Source organism: Thamnophis elegans, chromosome 1 (assembly GCF_009769535.1).
Source record: "Thamnophis elegans isolate rThaEle1 chromosome 1, rThaEle1.pri, whole genome shotgun sequence".
In the NCBI taxonomy this organism is placed as follows: Eukaryota; Metazoa; Chordata; class Lepidosauria; order Squamata; family Colubridae; genus Thamnophis; species Thamnophis elegans.
The window spans coordinates 66,012,669-66,033,189 of NC_045541.1; the positions used below are offsets into that span (position 1 = coordinate 66,012,669).

Below are 20,521 nucleotides of genomic sequence, written 5' to 3' on the forward strand. Positions count from 1 at the left end.
CAGCCAACAAGCCGCTCTCAGGCTCTCCACAATGTGGATGCCTTCGGCGGCCCCAGCGCTCTCCACAAACAGGCGGCGGGCGATCAAAGCAGAACAAATCGCGCTGCAAAGGGCAGGTTGCTTCCAAAGCAGGCAACAGCCCAGGTGCGAGCGGCGAGAACGGCAGCGAATCAATGCCACGCCGGCAGCCACAGCCGCTTAGCTCCGATCTCAACAGCTCCCAAGAGCCTGTAATTACCTGGCCCGAACTCTGCAAGGGCTTTGAAAGGTCTGGGCTGGCAGCGAACTGCCGCCTCTCCCTTTAAACCTGTAATAACGTTTTAAAAACGCTTCCATCAACTTGTTGAATCCAAGAATGAAGTAGAATTTTGTCAATTAGTCTGGAGAAAATTGGTATACGTCTCTTCTGGCTGGACTGAGTTAAAAAACTGACCCATCCAGTCAGAGGAGGCGTGGTCAACCTTTACATAACTCAGTCTCTAGGCTAATGGACAAAGTTAACCCATGCTTGGATTCCCCAAGCAGCACACAGGAGAATATGCTTGTACACAGCAACAAGAACCTATTCAGAGAGAGAAATTAGTGAAATTAAATCTTACCACAGCACCAGAAGCTGGTTGCACTATCCATGCATACTCTGGACGAATTAGCCGTAAACAGTTAATAGCAGCAAGGTAACAGTTTGCTTGTTTCTGTAATCCAGGAAGAGTGCGAACTTCCCTGCCAAGGCGCATTCCGTATTCAAACATTACTGTTCCAGCTGAGGAAGGAAACAGACCCATCCATCAGAACAAGAGCTCTCCTATCCATGATATCTATCATTTTCAGATCAGAAAGAAAAATATGACAACAACAAAGAATAGAACTACCTTGAAAACTGTACGACAAAAAGTGTATCTATCCCAAATTAAATCCTTCACATCTTAAAATAATAAAAATTAAAACAGGAGATATGTTACTGCAAGAGCTGACCACCTTAAAACTGAGTTTCTAATTCTAAAGAGGACAAACACAAACTGCTTTTCCAGTTCAAATATAAGAACTGATATGTGATAGAAAAGAGAGAGAAAAAAGAAAATAACCCACAAACCTGCAAATTTATTTCATTTATATTTCACCTTTATTATTTTTGTAAAACAACTAAAGACAACAAACATATCTAATACTTTTTCCTGCAATTGTGTCAGCAGCAACAACCCTGTGAGATGAGTTGGGCTGAGAGAAAGTGACTGCCCCAAGGTCACCCACCCAGCTGGTTTTCATGGCTAAGGTGGGACTAGAATTCACTGTCTCCCTGTTCTAGCATGGTGTCTTAAATCTTTTAATATCAACCCACTGTTTGTTATTACTGGCAAACAGCACCATTAACCACATTACCTCTCTGTTAGAGGTAAATAATAAAGTGCTTCTCATATTTTTAGATTATCATATCCTCTCCCTTGTCAATGGGGTGGTTGCAGAATTCTATGCACCTCCTATTTAAAAATGAATAAAAACTCAAGGGAAATTTGTTTTTAATCTGTTTTTAATTACTTGAGATGCTGGCCTTTTCCCCGTTTCTCTTTCTTCTTAATCAAATGCTAAGTGGCATAGAGCATTTTTGTGAGCATTCATCGAGTGAATCTTACAGATAGTCCTCAACTTACCACCGTATTTTTAGTGACTGCTCAAAATTACAATGGTATTGAAAAAAATGATTTATGAACAGTTTTTACATCATCATTGCAGCTTTCGTATTGGTCACATGATCAATATTTACATGTATTTGAGTTTTACTGTCCTGAGGTCATGTGATCACCACTTGTGACCTTCTCAATTGGTTTTCGGCAAGCAAAAGTCAATGGGAGAAGTTGGATTCTCTTAACTGCATAATTCACTTAACTGCACCAATTTAACAACTGTAACAAAAAGCTCATAAAGTGGGGTGCAATTCACTTAACTGTCTTGCTTAACAATGGAAATGTTGGACTCAGTTGTGGCCATAAGTCGAGGACTATCTGTATTCCTTTATGAATGGGAAAAATGTGTCCAAAGCTAGTGAGATGATCAGGTGAAATTCACAAGAAGTTACTAACAACCATCTACACTTGCCATCTCTCCCTTACAAACTACAGGATCTACAACTGTCCTTTTGTACAACTGCATTTAGGAAACCTGTGTCTAACAAATGTCACATGAATCAACACTTTAACAAGTATTAAATAGAGCATAGACATAATATAGGTGACTAATATAAATTTAACATGACAATTTTTAAAGGTTATTGTTTGTTCTATTGTGTTTTGGTATAACTAAATAGGATTATCCTTTGGGTAGGTTATTACTTTTTAAACCAAAGGTAGCAAAAAAGAATAAATGAGGCAACATTTCTATATATCTTTCATACCTTTCCGATAATTATGACGATAAATATGGAAAGCATATAGCAATTCATAATAATTATGTGTCATCAGATCTACTGCCCGAGCACGATATTCAATTATTCCCACAACCTGTAAGAAAATAATATTTATCAAACATAGCCAAATATTTTGTGTAATTTTATCTTGCTACTAAGGAGAATAGATAATATACCTCATTATGAAGATTCACATATGGAAACTCCACAAGATCCTGCAATTGGGAGCGTTCACAGAGAACTACTACTAGTTGTCGTAAACAATCCAGTTGCCTGGAAAAGAAAAGGGTGTTTTTTTTCCCTTTAAGCATTGAGATGAAACAAAGGTTCATAAGCTAATGTATCTTACAACCAACCTCTCTATAATCAACAGAGGTCTAATATAGGCACAGATGAAGAAGGCTGCATTACACATACATACACATACAAAATAAAATTCTGATTACAAAAATGCCTTCTATTGAAGCATTTTCATTTACACACAGCTAGTTCTTTCATAAAAAGAGATGTAAAACATCAATCAAGGCTTAGAATAAAACAGTCACGTTTCTATCTAAACAACCCTTTAAATAATTCTGTTTCCCTTAAAAACGAGGAAAGAAAAGGAATTTGTGCATCTGTTCATGAATCATGATTAATGCTGAAGTGCAAAAATGATGGACTAATGATGAACATCAATTTGTTTCTCCATTAATTACTGAACGTTTACTTTTTCTGCAAAACAGAACCAGTTGTTTTGATAATAAGAACTAAAGAAAATGAAAATTCAACAGCTCTCTAACCTTAAGATCATGCTTTATAAGCCGCTTTTATTACAAATTTATAAAATTATGCATAAATAATTAATAGCTGTGACAGGAAGATATATCTCATTACCTGCTTGGATCTGGATTATGGGTCAAAGCTTCATATGCTTGACTATTATGTCCTAAATCTAAATGATGTTTGAAAATGCAAGTCCTCAGGGTAGCCTGCAATATAAATACAGCAGTTATGATGATAGACTCAATTAAAAAAAAAGTTGGGTGGTACAAACAAATCCTACATGAGGCAAATAGGCATTTTAGCCTCCTACCTGACTTCTCCAATCATCTGCTGCTTCAGTGATTGCCAAAGTAGCCAGCTGAATGATCAATTCAGGAAGACCCATAGTGTCTAAGAGGCGCAAAACCTAGGGAGAGAGTATTCGGCCACTAATGTTTTACTTTCACTCCTTGTTTATACTGTAAAGACATGCAGCAATTGCAAGGGTAAATGGGATAGTGTTACTTTTGCTGGGTAACAAAAATACCTTATCGTAGTATTGTAGCTGTGGAGTAGAAGCCATTTCTGCCTCTTCAGATCTAATTAGTCTGTCTAAAAACTCTTCTTTTCCAACTTCTGAGGCAGCTTGACAGAAACAGTCCAGTGCCTGGAGGAAAAACAGAAGCCATAATAAGTATTATCAACTATTACAAAATTAGCTGTAAAAATTAGTCAATCTCATATATGTTTGTTATCAAAAGTTATTCCTTAGAGTAGAACACAGTCCATAAAACCACAGACATATGTAGTGTTTCAACTTTCTGTATACCAATAGTCCTTTTTTTTTTAAAAAGCATCTCTTTAGGATAGTTGTGATATAGAATTAAGCTATGTAGATGATATGAGGAGGTTGATAATTATGCAATCGATCCTTTTCTTTTTTGAATGATTTCTTTTAAATTAAATCGACCTACATTCATCAAAACCTTCAAAAATATCTTAGAATCTTTTCTTTAATGTGATGATTAATTACAAACCAATCTGAATATATTACCTAGCAACTTAGTATTTTTTTTAAAAAAAGAACATTTTAAAATATACATTTACCTTGTGTTCTTCTCCTGTAACAAGGTAGCAATGTCCCATCATAAAGCGGCATGATCCCACATTCACATGACACCAAGGTTCCAGCAAACGAATATATTCCTGATAAACAAATAAAGCAATTAGACAGAGAAAGGTTAATCTTACTTTTCATTGGATTTAAATAATTATCTCTCACTAAAATAAAATTAAACATGCTACCAATGCTACTAACTAACTAAATTGGATCATGCATTCTGAAATTCAAGTTTTAGTAAGCAAAATACAACTGGTATCAGCTGAAAGAAAGAGAAGAAAGTTTTCATTGATTATATCTACCCCAGCATTTTATTAATAACCAATTACATCAGTTAAGTTGCTTATGTTTGGTTTAAAAAATACTCCAAAGGTATTCCATATAAAATATCTCACCTGCAACTGAGCATACTGACAAGCCCCCATTAAACATTCTGGGAAGAGGAAGTTAGGATTACTTGGCCACCTGAAAACAGCATAAGGAACATAGGTTTCTTCAATTTATGAAAAGACAATGGCCCTCCATATAAATTCAGAGCAAGCCTACGTACTTCCAGTATTTTTTTCATTCAAAAAATGAATAAAAATATTAATAATGAAATAATACTATTTAAAATGCAAAAAGGAAGGAGCAAAAACATGCAAGAAACTAGGAAAACAAATAGCCAATCTTGATTAACTATATCTCATTCTTTTCTGGGGAAAACAACTGATAGTTGATTCTAATTAATCTATTTCTGGCTGGTTCCTAGCTGAATTCATTACTATTTCTACAAAATATGCTTTGCAATAAAGCAACTTGAAATAAAGTTGGTTTGTTTATATGTAGATGTGTGCAAAACAATGAAAAGTTCATGTCTATTACACTAGTTCATTTTTTTAAAAAAAAGCATAGCCATGATCCATTATTCAGGTCAAGGATATGCTGAAAGGATACAAAAACTGCAGTAGATAACTGGAAATTGCAGAAAACATTTGAGGCCAACTCAAACATGTTTCATCCAAGGTTGCATTAGACTGGAAGAGCTGAGATATTATGTGTTTCCGGGCTCCTTCCTGAAAGAAGAGCTCCACAATTGTTTGAGGGCTTGACACTAGAAAAAGTATTTTAACATATTGTAAGAAACAATACAGAGCAATTATTAGTCACCAAACAGTCTTCCAACTTAAATTATTTTTCCTTTCTATATTTTATTTTTAATAAAGCCATATGGGGAGGATTTTTATTTTAAGATGGGGTCCCCAACATGTGGGGAACTCTGTTTTAAGATACAGATAATCCTTGGGTTATGAGAGCAATTGGAATCTGTTGTTGCTGTTGCTAAGCATAACATCACATAACTGCAACAATGACAATCCCAGTTGTCATCATAATCTGAAAACACGTGGATCATTAAGTAGAAAGCAGTGTAAGTCCCAGGCAAGGATTGGGGGGATGTCGCAAGTGGAGTAGAAGCAGCCAGGGAATGCCTTTGGAAGTCCAGCACAGCTATGCACAAGTTGGGGGAGAACAGGAAACAGGAGGTGCTGTAGCATATGCACAGGCACACAAGTGGGTGCATTGGTTAGCATGAGCACAGAAATGTTAGAGAAGTGAAGGCTGGTGAGTGAAAAAAAGACCAGAAAAAGGAGGGTGTCATGGAAACACAAGACATACTGGGAGCTGTGTTGTTTAAAGGATCTCATCAGTTTTAACAGCTGAGCAATATTTTGTGATCTCTTAATGTATCTGATTAAGCAATCTAGTAACACTATTGATCAATTGGAAAAATCTTTAATATTAATGTTAATATTCAAAATTAAATACAAAATTAACATAGATACTAAAACAAAGGCAAATGGTCCTTGAAATTTATGTTATTTTTTTACAATTTTAAAACATTTTAATCTTAAATTAATATTGTTTTTAATGTTAATTTTATTGATTATATTGTACACTGCCCACAGCCCCTCTCTGAGGGAGATGGGTGATTATGAAATACAATAAATAAATAAATAAATAGCTATAAACATTTCTTACCCAGCTTCAGTGGTGTTATTGTTGTGGAATCTGTTAGCTTTAATACCGAAAGATGCTGTAGGTTTGATTCCCTACAAAAAGATTGATTACTTTCATTTAAACATACTTAGTTATACAATTCTAACTCTATATTGTAACTGTAACTAGGATGAATAAAGTCTTAAAATAATAACATTAAAAAATAGGTTAATAGGAAGAAAAAACTATCAATATTTAAAAATAGCTTAATACCTTCTACAAGAATATTAAATATTTTCTTGGATATCATCAAATTTGTTTTTTCCTCTTTTTAAAATAACAACCCATCATTGAAAAATAATACGATGAAGATTTTATGAAGTCTTATAGATTCAAATATGGATGGACCTTCATACTTATATCAATTTGAGAATTTTATATACTGAAATTCATGAAAATGACATTCAGGATAACGTAACTCATCTTTACACTGTTTAAAAAACAGACCATAATCTCCATCTCCTCACAAAATCCCATGAAAATGTAATTTTAAATTGTTGGTTTGACTAAGATAATCCCTAAGAATATGAAAAGGGTAGATAGATGGAGGGATGGTATAGTAAGGAAATTATGAAGAGAACAGAGCACTAAAAGGAAACGCTAATATGTGATGAGCAGACTTTGGGTAAATTGTTTGCAATGCAAAAAAAACACCTATTGTATATACAAAGGAAAATAATTAAATGTTTTATATACATTTTTATATACTTTGTTATATACCTATATATTTATACACTAAACATAAAACACTTACAGTTCATCAACAGGAACATCTGATGCCAATCGCTGACTTGCCCACCTTATCACATAATAAGATAGTAACAAAATAGATGTACGATGTAGTAAATTCTGCTGAGTGTGGAATAGCTGATCTCCTCCCAAAAGTATCTGAAACAGTCAATAAACTGTAGTTAATTTGGTAACATTGAGAATGAGACAGTGGTCACATAATAAATGTGGAGATAACTCAAGCTCAAGGCCAGGGACACCACACAGCAATTTATTAGCAGCTTCCTGCATGTTATGATCCTTATTTACAAAATGACAATATTTAGCCAGCAAAATGGTGACTTTCCCATTACTGATCTATTCCTTGCCCTTTATTATAAAATATGCCCCTAATATTTTTTATAAATAGGGTGTTTTAGGATTCAGAAGGATTTTAGTGTTTGAAGATATACTCACAGCATCTCCGAGCCGTAGTAAGAGCTGCTGTAAAATCAACAGGTCCCGGCAAATAAAAAACCGTGTCATGGACATCTTATACACACACCGACATACCATATTTACTGTTGTGCTACTACCATAAAGTTGTGACAGATGCATGCGCACGTTTATGGGCTGAACTGTAGAAAGAAACAAAAAATATGTATTAACTTAAGTTGCTGCTACTTAATCAGAATGTTGCGGTGGGAAGGAGAGGATGTTGTTCTCCTCTCACCAGGACTGAATCCTCTATCCATCTCAACATCTGTTTCATAGTCCATTTCCCGGATAAGCATCCCAATAGCATTAACTGGATTTTTTATTTCTTGTAGTTTGCTGTGAATATCTTCCATCATATTTTCTCTGCAAAAAATAAATATAATTTAATTAGGCTGAATTGAGAGATTATAGATTATGAAAGCGAAGTAAACTTTGTGGCATATTACTATCTCTCAATGATCCTTAACTTGATATATCATAGGTTGATACTTGCTTAACACATTATTATGAAATTAATTCGTTGTATAGTGATTGTCAAGACATATATTGTTTATCAAGTGCAGATTATTAATTTCACATAGGACATATAGTTACGGGGGGATCATGTGTTCTTTATTATAAAGGACAATCCTTTACTTCAGAAAAGTGCCCTTTAGATTTATTTATTTTCTTGGTTTTGCTCTTGAATTTTTTTTTGTAAAGCAGTTATAAACCTAAAACAATTTTTATTCTTATGAACCTATTCCAAATTTGCCTCCTTTTCAAATTTGTCCTTTAGTTTTTCAAGAAAATAGTCATCATGCCTATAGTTCAATTGTGAATCTATACACAACAAACTGCCATGCTATTCTCCTAGAAACCTAGTGATTCAATGTCTGACCAAACAGGTGAGCCTAAGGCAAACTTCCCAAATTTTTTAAAAGCAAAACTCAAAACTTTCAGTTTTTTGGCAAGAACTGATTAAGGCCAAAAGAAGTGAAACCTTAAAACTGGAAGATTGCTTTTTACAGGAAGAGGCATCAACTTAGCTGCCTCTGCTTTCTGAAGGGAAAAAGCCCAAATAAGATGTCATTTCATTAGCTGTACATTCTGAAATATACATTCCTTTTTTCCAGTCTGCCTTCACAACTAGAAAATAACCAGTAATTGAAAGTGAACCAAAGGTGCAGTAGTAGGTTTCTATAATCATCCATCATTCATAATCATTTATTCTGTAATCCTTTTTCTTCATGAAAAGGAACAAAACTGAGTTAAAACTGCCTGGATAAGATGTTGGGAAGATGTAAATAGGCATAATGACGAATGGTTATTTGCAATGAAGGCATAAACTGAACTACTCTCCCTCTCACAGGATATCTATTACAGCTTCCAAGCCCCTCATGGCACTGAAATTCAGCAGCAGAATGGCTGAAATTTCTCTATGCAATTTCAAGTCACTTGGTGGATTTCAGCAAGATTTAATGGTGGAATAGAATAGTTTGCTTCTCGGGGTTTCTCGCCATTCCTATCCTTAAACATGATAAAAATTTAAATACATGTCAGTTATACTATTCCTTTTGAAGACAAGCAAAAGTGCAGAAAGAATAAGAAATAGCAAGTCAAAGAAATTAAAGGCAGGAAGGGAAATGTTATTCATTATCTCTCCTCATACTTTTCCGTCTTTGCAAACATCCATACACCAGTTAATATTTCTTTTCAATTGTAAACTTATTTTTTTCTCTTTGAGAATGTATTAATACTATTCAATCAGAATTTTCTCTTTCTACCTTTCTAAAGCCATTCATTTTTTTCATACATTGGTTTTGTGGTTAATCTTCATTGATTCCTAATCAAACTCAATATATTGGTCACTCACTTTTGCATTCAATTACATCTATTCATTACCTATTTATTCTATTATTTTATCACATATTCAACTAGAAACTTCAAAGAAAAAAGGTTATCAGTTTTCAGCCACACCCTTAGAATGCTATTGTTATATTCCTGTGTTCCTCTAAAAAATCAGGAAGTTCAGCTAAAGCCTCAACTACCTTTGTCCCCCAAGGTTGATGGAAGTCAGACAACAGATAAATTTTATTATTATTATTATTATTATTCCTTGTTCTAAGGACTTGAGAGAATTATTACATCCTGCACTGCCATGAAAAAGAGCATTCAAGATTTCTTTAAGTGCAAAATAAACTTTCAAACTATAACTTAAAATACAACAAGATTCAAATAAATATAAAAACACTACTTTGTTTGAATAACGAACTTGTTTTAGAGAAAAATAATAATAAAATACTAAGCCTGTCATTCCTTAAACAATTCTAGGAGTAGACTTCAAGATCGCTTCTTTGGCTTCTCCATAAATATACCCCTAAGAGTAGCAAATCAAAATATGGTATCTCCAAAAAGTCTTGATTCGTTTTGGACAGATGTTTCAAATGGCAAAGTTCCAATATATGCAGAGATATGTGGATCATAATCAACATTTTGAGTTCACCCTGAGAAAAGACCAGCAGCTAAAAAATTGTTGGAAGAGTGGTACTGAATTACTTTTATAATCAGACTGATCAATAGCCTCCATGGCATTCTGGTCAAGGTCAAGTTTCTGAATACTCAGAATATATTACAACAATTCAAGTATGACATAATTAAGCCATTGGTAGTCATGGTCAAAATAAATACTCTCAAGAGATGTGTAAATGCATCTAATCAGTTCAATGCTGCAAAGGAAATCAGCAAATCAATATTTATATACACATGCAGCTCAAAATCCAGGCTTACGTGTCATTAGCAATCAAGTCTTTAAGGATCTGTTCAGCAGCTCTCTCTGGAGACTGGAGACGGAAGCAAGCCATTTCCATTGTGAGTGCCATTTCCACAGAAACAGATTCTCCAATTAATCGAAGGCACTGAAGAAGACTCAGAAGATCATGAGAAAAATCAGATTCTGCAACAAGGAGATTATGTTCAGAATTTACGAAAAAGAAAGCAGCTTTTTTTGTAGTTCATTCTAAACAGGCATAAAATATTAAGGTTCCTTTCATTTGATAAGTCAAATAAAACCCTAAATAAGATGAAATATGTTTCTCAATATTCTATTCAACTGTCTTGCAATTATCCATTTTCAAGCAGATTTGAGGTAACTGCTTCTAAATGCTCGTGCAGTATATTTTAATCTCTTGAAAACGGAGAGAAAAATCTAGTTTTATCTATGTGGTTTAAATTTGACAATAGCCAAAAACAGATGATTACGACAGCAGGTTGAGGAAAAAGGAGCTCCAAAAACAAGCAGAACTCCAGAAACACTGGAAAGGGAAACATTAAACAAATGTTGGAAGGCAATGAAAGATACTCCAACAACATCTCCTCTCTTGGTTTCTTGTCTGGACAAATAAGAGAAGTAGAATATCAAGTATAGTGTCCACATTCTCTTGGAAAATATAAAGAACAAACCTAAAGACATTCATAAGGATAAGATACATATATATATAACTTTGCTTTACAGAGAAAAACTCAAGAACAAAACCAAGCAAATAAAAAATAATAAATCTGAAGGATAGCTGTCTGAAAAAAACACTCCATCCTTTATAATAAAGATTACAGGTAGTCCTTGTCTTACGACCACAATTGAGACCAAAATTTCTGTTAGTGAGAATTTGTTAAGTGAATTTTGTCCCATTTTACAACCTCTCTTGCCACATTTGTTAAGTGAATCATGGCAGTTGTTAAGTTAGGAACATGGCTGTTAAATGAATCTGGCTATCCGCTTAACAATCACAATGACTTCCAACCAAAATTCTGGATTCAATTGTGATTGTAAGACAAGGACTATTTGTAGGAAGGCAAGAGAAATAACAGTGCTACTGCTTGTAAAGTGCAGGGATCAACTTTGCTGCTCCTGGAAAAAAATATTTTTATTTAGAGTATTGGAAGAAAATTTTTGAAGAGATATTATCTAGTTATTATGTTAAAATATTTTTTCTAAGCTGATTACATCTTATTCAGCCTTCCTTTTGTTAGAACAAAAATAATAAAGCATAAAAATTAACATGGAAAATCATCTCATGGAATAAATGTGGGGTTTTTTTTGTCTTCTGCAAAGCTAAACTCATATTATAAATTTGAAAATCACAATAGTAAATAAGGAGAGATGCTGAAACCATTAGCAGAACCCTGACAAAATTAAGAATTTGTTAGAATTGAAATAACATTGTAAGACAAAAAGTAAGATCCATATCTATTACCATCTAAGCCAGCACTTTCAACTTCATTAATCAGTTGTTCATCAGGCAAGAGATAAAGATGATCCATTAAGGAGCATGGCACAAGAAAAGAAAAATAACCCTGTGGGAAACAAGCAAAACCTCTGCTTAGTTTCAAAGAGCAGAAAACAACTACTTGTTCTAATTTCAAATTATGCAGATAACTAAAATATTACCACAAATATCAAATGTATCTGTGCAAACTGCAAAACTAATATCTGCAGTCAGGATGGCTCTCCATATTCTCAGTCTTAAAGTATGTTTTGAAAATCTAAGTAGCAAGTAAGGGTAAACAACTGAACTATAAGGAAAACAATCGAATAATCTTTTTAATGGTTTTCATAATTTCCTGGGACTTTTAAAAACTATGGCTTGTCCCATTTATTTGGGGAGTGGAGAAGCTTAATACAAATTTTAAAAAAACAAAAAGGCAAGGCGACTGTGTTGACTATAAAGAAAAAAAATATCTAAAAAGTATGATCAGGGAATTCTATTCTTAGATCACCTGAATGTTTACTAAATAAATGTAGGTTTGAAAGTATTTTATAGAAACATAGTTTCAATATCACAATAAAGTATGAGATCATTATGTTCTTTTATAAGCCTATAAAGCATCAGTGCTTTACAATGAAATAGCCAGGTTCTTACCTTTTTTAGTAGACACACCATATTGGTATACTGATTCAAGAGAAGTGCGAGTGGTCGTGAAAGTTCTTCCTGATACTGAAGGCAGTAGGCGTAGAATTTTGACCAGAATTCTATTTGTAATTGTCTGAACTCTTCATGTGAGAATTCATATTCTGTCACATTGCCCTGGAACTGGGAGAAGGAGGTAGAAACAAAATAATTTGCTACCTATCATTTATCAAATGACACTTGGCACTTTAATACCATTATCCAATTAATGTTAAATTCATACTCATTAAAAAGACTTTTAATGGAAGAAACCAGTAAACCAGATTATTGTCACTGCTACTAATAGGTACAGCTAGCATTTCACAAACCAGATTAAACTTCACTACAGTGTTCTAATTACTCTTAACCAGTGGTGAAATCTAATTCTTTTGGTCCACCAGTTCTATGGGCGTGGCTTGGTGTGGGATCATGTGACTGAGTGGGCGTGGTCAACTTTTTTTCCACTTTTTAAAGCATTTTTTTCCTGCTTATTCGCCCGAACTGGAAGGGAAAAAAATGCTTTAAAACGAGGGGAAAAGGCTTCCCACAATTGCACAGCTCACCGCGATTATCAGAAGCTTTCTTTTTATTACCAATTCGCAGAATCAGGAACAATCATCCTTACCGGTTCAGCTGAACCGGGAGGATTTCACCCCTGCTCTTAACCAAAAAATAACATTATTTTTCTTATTTCATATACTAAGCAAGAACAACAAAAAGGATGAGGCTTCAAAACAATTGGCTGGTTCAAATAGAACACTAAACCGTAATCTGATTTAAATCTTGTTTAGCATTATGTATGAAATAATCCATTCAGTTTTAGCATTATATGTAGACAAGACTATTATAAAATGTCTATATGGTTAAAAAGATAGGTTTAGCATCATAAGTGACATAACACAATGTTTGCATATCACAGTCATACAATGGTTAGAGAAGAAATGTGGATGAAGAGCAACTACCCCCCCTACCATCCCATTCTATAAGCAGCCGAGAGTTAAAAATAACTGAAATGATTCTTTAAAACAGAAATAAACCTAATCTTACCTCATCTTCTAGAGCAATAGTAATTTCTTTTTTCAGTTCAACCCATGACAGGTCTTTGTATCTCTCAGCTTCTTGAGAAAAAATCTACAAATAGATAGATAGATAGATAGATAGATAGATAGATAGATAGATAGATAGATAGATAGGGATGGAGGGAGGGAGGGGGAGGGAGGGAGAGGGAGAGGGAGAGAGGGAAAGAGGGGGAGAGAGAGAGAGAGAGAGAGAGAGAGAGAGAGAGAGAGAGAGAGAGATTAATCTTAAGTGTCACAATATCATACATGTTCCTTTCACCAAAAAGAAAAAAGAGAAAAGGGAGGGGGGCAAATAATTAGTTTAAAAAGGGTTAGAAGTGCATTGAACCAAGTTTTGATTATACCAGACTTTGGAGCTGATTCATTATTAAGTTAACACCCATCTTATTTAATTAAAATGCCATATAAGCAGATCACATTTTCTTGCTTCAAATTTTCTTCCAAAATCTGATGCAATAACAATTTTACTCTTCCAGTGTCACCAAACCATCATTATACTGTTGTCTTAATAAATACCTTTAACTAGAGGCATTTCCCTCAAGACCATTTGTGGCTTCCAATCTTTATTACTATAAATATAAATTATCCATAATATGAAATGTATTTCACTTCCAGGCAAGCTCAAAGAGTACCAAGGACTTCACTTCCAATCAAACAGAGCATTATCTATACTTGATTTCACCAGTTTCTTTGTGTGAAACTTAATAATATGGTTTTCTGTCCTTGTGCATTCTTTTGGTATTTTTAACACACTAATATTTTCCTTGTCACTCCAAACACTGCATATTATTATCAAGCTATTTCTTAAATTATAAAACTATTTGGATGTAGCTATCATATGGTATTTCTACTAATACTTTAACTCTGTACTGAACTTGTTTTAATTTCCTGCATAACATAAAATGTTAGATCATCAAGCAGTTTCTTTTCTTCAAACAAATCCTATTCCATTACAATACTTTCCCTATATTATCTACATTAAGCTGTTTTAGAAATATATAAATAATTCATCTGATCAATAATCTTTCATTTTTAATTCAAGTGCTTTCTCATATATATTAACTTTTTTCAAAGAATGAAGTATTTAAGAATGATTTTTTTAAGACACTGTTGAATATGGAAGTGAATTCCTACCACTTATGTCTACTAAATGTTAGAGAGAATATGTTGACTTGCATAGGGCAAATTACTTGGAAAAAAGTTTTAACCATGCCCAATTATCAAATATTAGCTAATATTTTAATTTTCTAAAATTATGAAACAAGTTGTTTTACACTTCAATGCACAATGGAAGCAAGGTTTAAAAATGCTTCTACCTACCACTATTACCTATTTGTTGCTTAATATAATAGGATCCTGTAAGTTAATACTGTGGTTTATGTTTCAAATTTAGCCTTATCAACTGCTACCCAAGATAATGCTCTTTTCAGATGACACTGAAGATCATTAAGAATTATGAACTTGAGAAAATTATTATGTTCTTTGGTTGTAATCCAACATTGCCATTTTGTGTCAAAAAAGATGTTAATTGACTTTTTAAATTTTACTTAGTTAGGACAAATTCCCCAACAAATAATGACATACTCACCTGTAAAGCTTTAAGCAAAGCTGCATTTGTGAATTGACCAGGCAGAAAAATAGCCTCTGTAAAGGTTTCCTGTAAAGAATTATTATAATTGGTATCAATTTAATACATTTGTATGATTTTTTTAAAAAAAAAACTAAGGTGTGATGCTATTTTCTTGCACTAAAATTGTGAGTGGCATGATGCTCCGCAGGCTCCCAAATGTGGGGACAACTAGAATATCAACAGCCATATCAAATACAATAAATCTCATTTTAACAGGCATTAAAGCAAATTTTCCTCATTTGGCAAAATTTCAGTGCAATGACTGTCCCCTGAAATAACATAAAATCTACCGAAGTAGATAGATACAGCATTTAAATTTACATTAAATTATATTATATTAAATTTGCATGATTATGTCCTTTTTCAAATGATGTAAATCACAGTTAATGGTTTGATACTTAACACATTTTGGGGTAATAAATACCCAATCTTTCCAAATACACATTGTTCTTGATCTATTTTATTCAGTGACTTTTCAAAGTTACAACAGTGCTGAAGAAATTGTGGTTTTGACCATCCTCAGATTTCTGGTATCCCAGCAATCACATGATTACAACTGGGGTGCTTGTCATCCGGATTGCACTTTGGACCCACTGCAATGCCCTACAACTGCATGATCACCATTTGCAACTTTCTTTGCTGGCTTCCCCAGAAAATCAATGGGGAAGGTAGCAGGGAAGGTTATAAGTTGCTGGAGTGTTCTCCACACCCTCCCCCATACCTTCTGTGCTCACACCAGCTGCTTGGGCACTGCCACATACCTTCCCCAATCCATCACACACCTCCTGCTACACCCTCCTGCTTGCACTCGCACATCCTTGCAACCCTGACCCACTCATCCCTAATCCCACACCTTTCACATCTTGCCCAGTCATCATTCAAGTTGCACTCTACCCATTCCTGTTGTGCACCCTCTTGCACCTTGCCTGACATTTCCCCCCCACATAACCCTTGTGCCCCTCTCCCGACCTGCACCTTTTATGCATCCTCCCAACTCTCATTCTCATCCTTCCCTGCCCCACAGCTCTGAACACTCCTGCTCTCCCACCCAGCAACAACCACTTATCTGCCTGCCAATCTGGGGCATGAAACTTCCAGCCAGTTTTCCCACCAACTTGGTTAGTGCAGCAGGAAGTTGCATTCCCCAACGGCTGGCAATTGGGACTGGAATTACTGTCACTAAGTGATGCAGGTGTACTTTTTACTGATGGAAGTTCTGGTATCACATGCCATAAACCATGGACTACCTGAGGCCTATTAAAGCAATAGTTTACTCTATATCTAAAGAAAATATACTGGAAACCAGATTGATTCGTTGGTCTTGTTTCCAGCACCACCTTTGGCATTCAAATTCATTGTTCAAACTGGAGGATTTCTGTTATATTACACATACATTTTTAGTACAAGTAAGATAAATACAACTGTACTATACTCATACTTAATTCATGGAGTTTATTTACCCTGGGATCCTGGTCATCTCGTATATTCACTTCTTCAGCTGGCAGGGGCTGAACAGAAACTTGGTTCCACTGACCAGCAACATTGCTAAAACAAGACTAGATTATTTCAGTCATGTAAATACACACAAATAAAAATGTTCCAGATAGTCATCATATTTCGCAAATTCTAGAAAACAAGTGTATATGTTTTGCTATGCTGATATGACAGTATTTTCTCCTGTGTGCATACATTGTCAGGTTTTTCTATTCATCCAGTGGTACACACAAGCCTCTGGCTTTCCATCCTGGCATTGGTACACTAGCCAACAATTCCCTTGGTGCCCACTAGGTTTCTTGCTGATTTAAGAACCATTTAATAGGAAATAATTCAAGAGGCAGTTTAGCTGCAAAGCAAAACACTAATCAGAAACACAAAGGTAGTCCTTGACTTATGACCATAATTGAGCCCAAAATTTCTGTTGGTAAGACAGTTGTTAAATACGTTTTGCCTCATTTCATCACTTTCCTTGCCAGTTGTTAAGTGAATCGCTGCAGCTTTAAGTTAGTAATGTGGTTGTTAAGTGAATGTGACTTCCCGATTGAGTTTGCTTGCCAGAAAGCAAAAGATGATCACATGATCCCAGACACTGCAATTGTTATAAATACATGCCAGTTGTCAAGTTTCCGAATTTTGATCATGTGACCATGGAGATGCTGCAAAGGTCAGAAGTGTGAAAAACTGTCATAAGTAACTTTTTAGTGCTGTTCTAAGTTTGAATTATCACTAAACAAACAATTGTAAGTCAAGGACTACCTATAATCGATTATTATTGAGTTACGTTGGCATAGTGGTTAGAGTGCAGTACTGTAAGCTACTCCTGCTGACTGCCGGCTGACTGTAATTTCGCAGTTCAAATCTCAGTAGGCTCAAGGTTGACTCAGCCTTCCATCTTTCCAAGGTAGGTAAAATGAGGACCCAAATTGTTGGGGGCAATATGCTGACTCTGTAAACCGCTTAGAGTAAAGCACTGTGAAGTGGTCTATAAGTCTATTGCTATTAGTGCTACTGGGCTTCCCTTACACCTTAGAAACATTGTTAGAAATTGAAATAGTGGGTATCTTCAGTCTAAAGCCTTATTTGGAAATGCTTTCTTCTGCCTAGTTAACAAGACCATTATAAGCTCGGGTAATAGAGAACAACCTCTCAGGGCTATGTAATCTAATCCTAAAGCTTCAAAAGTTCAGAGGAGAATAACTTTTGGCTCAATGTTATCATCTTCTAGTACTCTGGCACCCAAATGTATTTATACTGAAATTTTTTCAATAGAATAGTTAACACTAAAGCTTGTTTTAAAGAAATATATTGAGTAAATTAACAGCTGAAAGGATAAAACTTACTGTTCAAAATTTATGTATTTCACAGTAGTTTGATTTTCATCATCATGCCAAAGTGCCCAGATCTCAGAAGTAGTTAAAGCAAAATCAATAAGTGTCTCCTAAATAAAAATGTAAATAGATTAAAATAACAAATTAATTATAAGAACAATATTATGTTAACAATGTAGTATCTACTGATTGAATCTAGAAGGATTATATATATATAATTTTTCATCGTATTAACCATGCTCAAGCAAGAGGGAAGGTAAGATAGCTGTTTTAAGCCTTTTCAGCTGAAGAGGATTACCCATGACCTATGTATTTATTTTTATCTGAAACCCATTTGACTTCATTGACCTGAATGTTACCAGTTCCAACCTGAGATGTGAACAATGATGATATGTGATCAAGACTATAGCGATGACTCTCTGTGCTGACCAACTGGAAGACACAAAACTGCAGGGGGAGAAAAAAGGTCTGCAATTAGTACAAATAAAAATGAAATGAATTCTTACCATATAGTTACCCTTTTTTAATTCTAGAAAATCAAGATAATTACATGGCATGTATATTCTAGTAGCTATAGAATGAAGAACAACTCTCAGCAATTATGCAACTTTTCCCTGTAGATAGAAAGGAGAATTTGGCTCTCTGTATGGGCATATTGGTAGGACTTGAAGTAGCTGAAGAATGAACCATGAATGGGAAACCTCAGAAAATACAACAATTCTGTATCTAACGTTAGTTGAACAATATTTTACTTTAGAGAGAAGACATTTGTACTACTCAATCATTGGTGGGTTGCAGGCGATACGCCCCGGTACAGTGTTCCGGAGGGCCCACCTGCGCTCCTTATCCTTTGGCGTTTCGGTACATGTGCATGGTGCGTACAGCACCTGCGCGACGCTCTACCCAGCAGCTGGAGCGTCGCGGAGGCTTGCGGAGGTGTCGTTGGAAGGTAAAATGCACATGCTACGGACGTGTGAGTGCACGCCGCCATGTTCATGTGGAGGATGCCAGGCCCCGTTGCAACCGTACCGGTTGCAACGGGATCCAGAACCCACCACTGTACTCAATGCATATCTAAGGCGATGTTTCTCAACCCTAGCAGCTTGAAGATGTGTAGAACAGCCGAAGTGGTGCAGTGGTTAAATGCAGCACTGCAGGCTACTTCAGCTGGCTGCAGTTCTGCAGTTCAGCTGTTCAAATCTCACCGGCTCAGGGTTGACTCAGCCTTCCATCCTTCCGAGGTGGGTAAAATGAGGACCTGGATTGTTGTTGGGGGCAATATGCTGACTCTGTAAACCGCTTAGAGAGGGCTGAAAGCCCTATGAAGCGGTATATAAGTCTAACTGCTATTGCTATTGCTATTACTTCAACTCTCAGATTCCTCAGGCAGCATGCTGGCATCTTCAATGTGCCAAGATTGAGAATCACCGCTGTAAACACATTTCATGTCTGTAATCTTTATATCTTTAACGTGCATCAATGTCACATAATTGTCCATGTTTAAAAGAAGTAACAGTTGAAATGATCAGCATTTTAAGCTTTGCTTTTTATCTCAGTATACAGTATATACTTGTGAACTGCCTTTGCCAAATAATCTAAAATTATAAATTATCATAGAAACAATATTTTAGTATTTTATTTTAGTTTCAATAAAATATGTCTTGTGTTATCCAAATACAAAATTTCTGTTACCTGTCCTTGTCTGGGTGCATGCAAGTATGCACAAATATAAAGCCCCAATGACTCAGAATATGCCAGCTGTAATCTGTGTCCACTTCCACCAATAAGTCTCAAATCTTTATTTACAGGAACAAATTCCAACATATCAGCCACCATCAAGCACATTTGACTCTGTTAAGATAAGATGCTAGATGAGTAAAACACAAAAAGCAAACATCTTTAAATGCAATTATAAACACAGCACTGTGAGACAGTGGAGAGACAATTCATTCTGTTTAATTTTCCACAGATTTGATAGTAGTTTACTACAGTGTATTCTCAGATTTATATTATCTGCTTCTGTTTTTAAGAAAACAGTTCTAAGCTAAAAACTGCTGTCATTCAGGTTTATCTTTAAAAATGTCATTTGCTGACATAACAGGTCTAGGGGTATTTTTCTGAAGTTAGTATTAATACTACTGAGCACACACAATTGGCAGAAAGAAGGGAGGGAAGAGACATTTTGGGCCAATAATTTCTTTGAGTTATTGTAATTACTATTACTACTGCGGCGGCGGCAGCTACTACTACTACTTTCTCTTTTTCTCCTTCCTCCTCCTCTTCTTTGTTCCCCTTCCTCCTCCTCCTCCAATTTTATCTTCATCATTTTCATCCCAGTATTATCTACACAACTATTCTAAGAGATCCCTCAAATCTTTCATTAGATTTTTCAGGACATAGAGGATTGGAGTACAATGAGACAGAGTAGTAATATTTTTATCCTGGTTGGTCTACAGGTTCTGCTGGATAATGAAAATATACCATGATTCTGAACTCAATTCACATTCACAATGCTTACAACAAAGATTCTCACAACGCAGTAAAAGGAAGATGTAGA

The 20,521-nt window shown here is 35.1% G+C and overlaps 1 protein-coding gene across 2 annotated transcripts in view; it reads right to left on the reverse strand.

Moving 5' to 3' along the window:
• The window catches only part of NUP160 (nucleoporin 160), a 36,543-nt gene that overhangs the window by 9,823 nt on the left and 6,199 nt on the right, over positions 1-20,521 (reverse strand). The window contains exons 7-28 of one of the 2 annotated variants that reach the window (XM_032219801.1): positions 19,657-19,815; positions 18,334-18,411; positions 17,977-18,074; positions 16,600-16,684; positions 15,098-15,166; positions 13,478-13,561; positions 12,404-12,574; positions 11,738-11,837; positions 10,275-10,440; positions 7,741-7,868; positions 7,485-7,645; positions 7,054-7,187; positions 6,282-6,352; positions 5,199-5,355; positions 4,658-4,727; positions 4,250-4,348; positions 3,690-3,809; positions 3,474-3,569; positions 3,275-3,369; positions 2,575-2,671; positions 2,387-2,492; positions 600-760 (exon numbers count right to left, since the gene is read on the reverse strand). In XM_032219801.1, the coding sequence (XP_032075692.1) occupies positions 600-760; positions 2,387-2,492; positions 2,575-2,671; positions 3,275-3,369; positions 3,474-3,569; positions 3,690-3,809; positions 4,250-4,348; positions 4,658-4,727; positions 5,199-5,355; positions 6,282-6,352; positions 7,054-7,187; positions 7,485-7,645; positions 7,741-7,868; positions 10,275-10,440; positions 11,738-11,837; positions 12,404-12,574; positions 13,478-13,561; positions 15,098-15,166; positions 16,600-16,684; positions 17,977-18,074; positions 18,334-18,411; positions 19,657-19,815 (2,505 nt within the window). Of the gene's footprint in view, positions 1-599; positions 761-2,386; positions 2,493-2,574; positions 2,672-3,274; positions 3,370-3,473; positions 3,570-3,689; positions 3,810-4,249; positions 4,349-4,657; positions 4,728-5,198; positions 5,356-6,281; positions 6,353-7,053; positions 7,188-7,484; positions 7,646-7,740; positions 7,869-10,274; positions 10,441-11,737; positions 11,838-12,403; positions 12,575-13,477; positions 13,562-15,097; positions 15,167-16,599; positions 16,685-17,976; positions 18,075-18,312; positions 18,412-19,656; positions 19,816-20,521 lie in introns of both variants that reach the window. The other variant, XM_032219793.1, reaches the window with a different exon arrangement.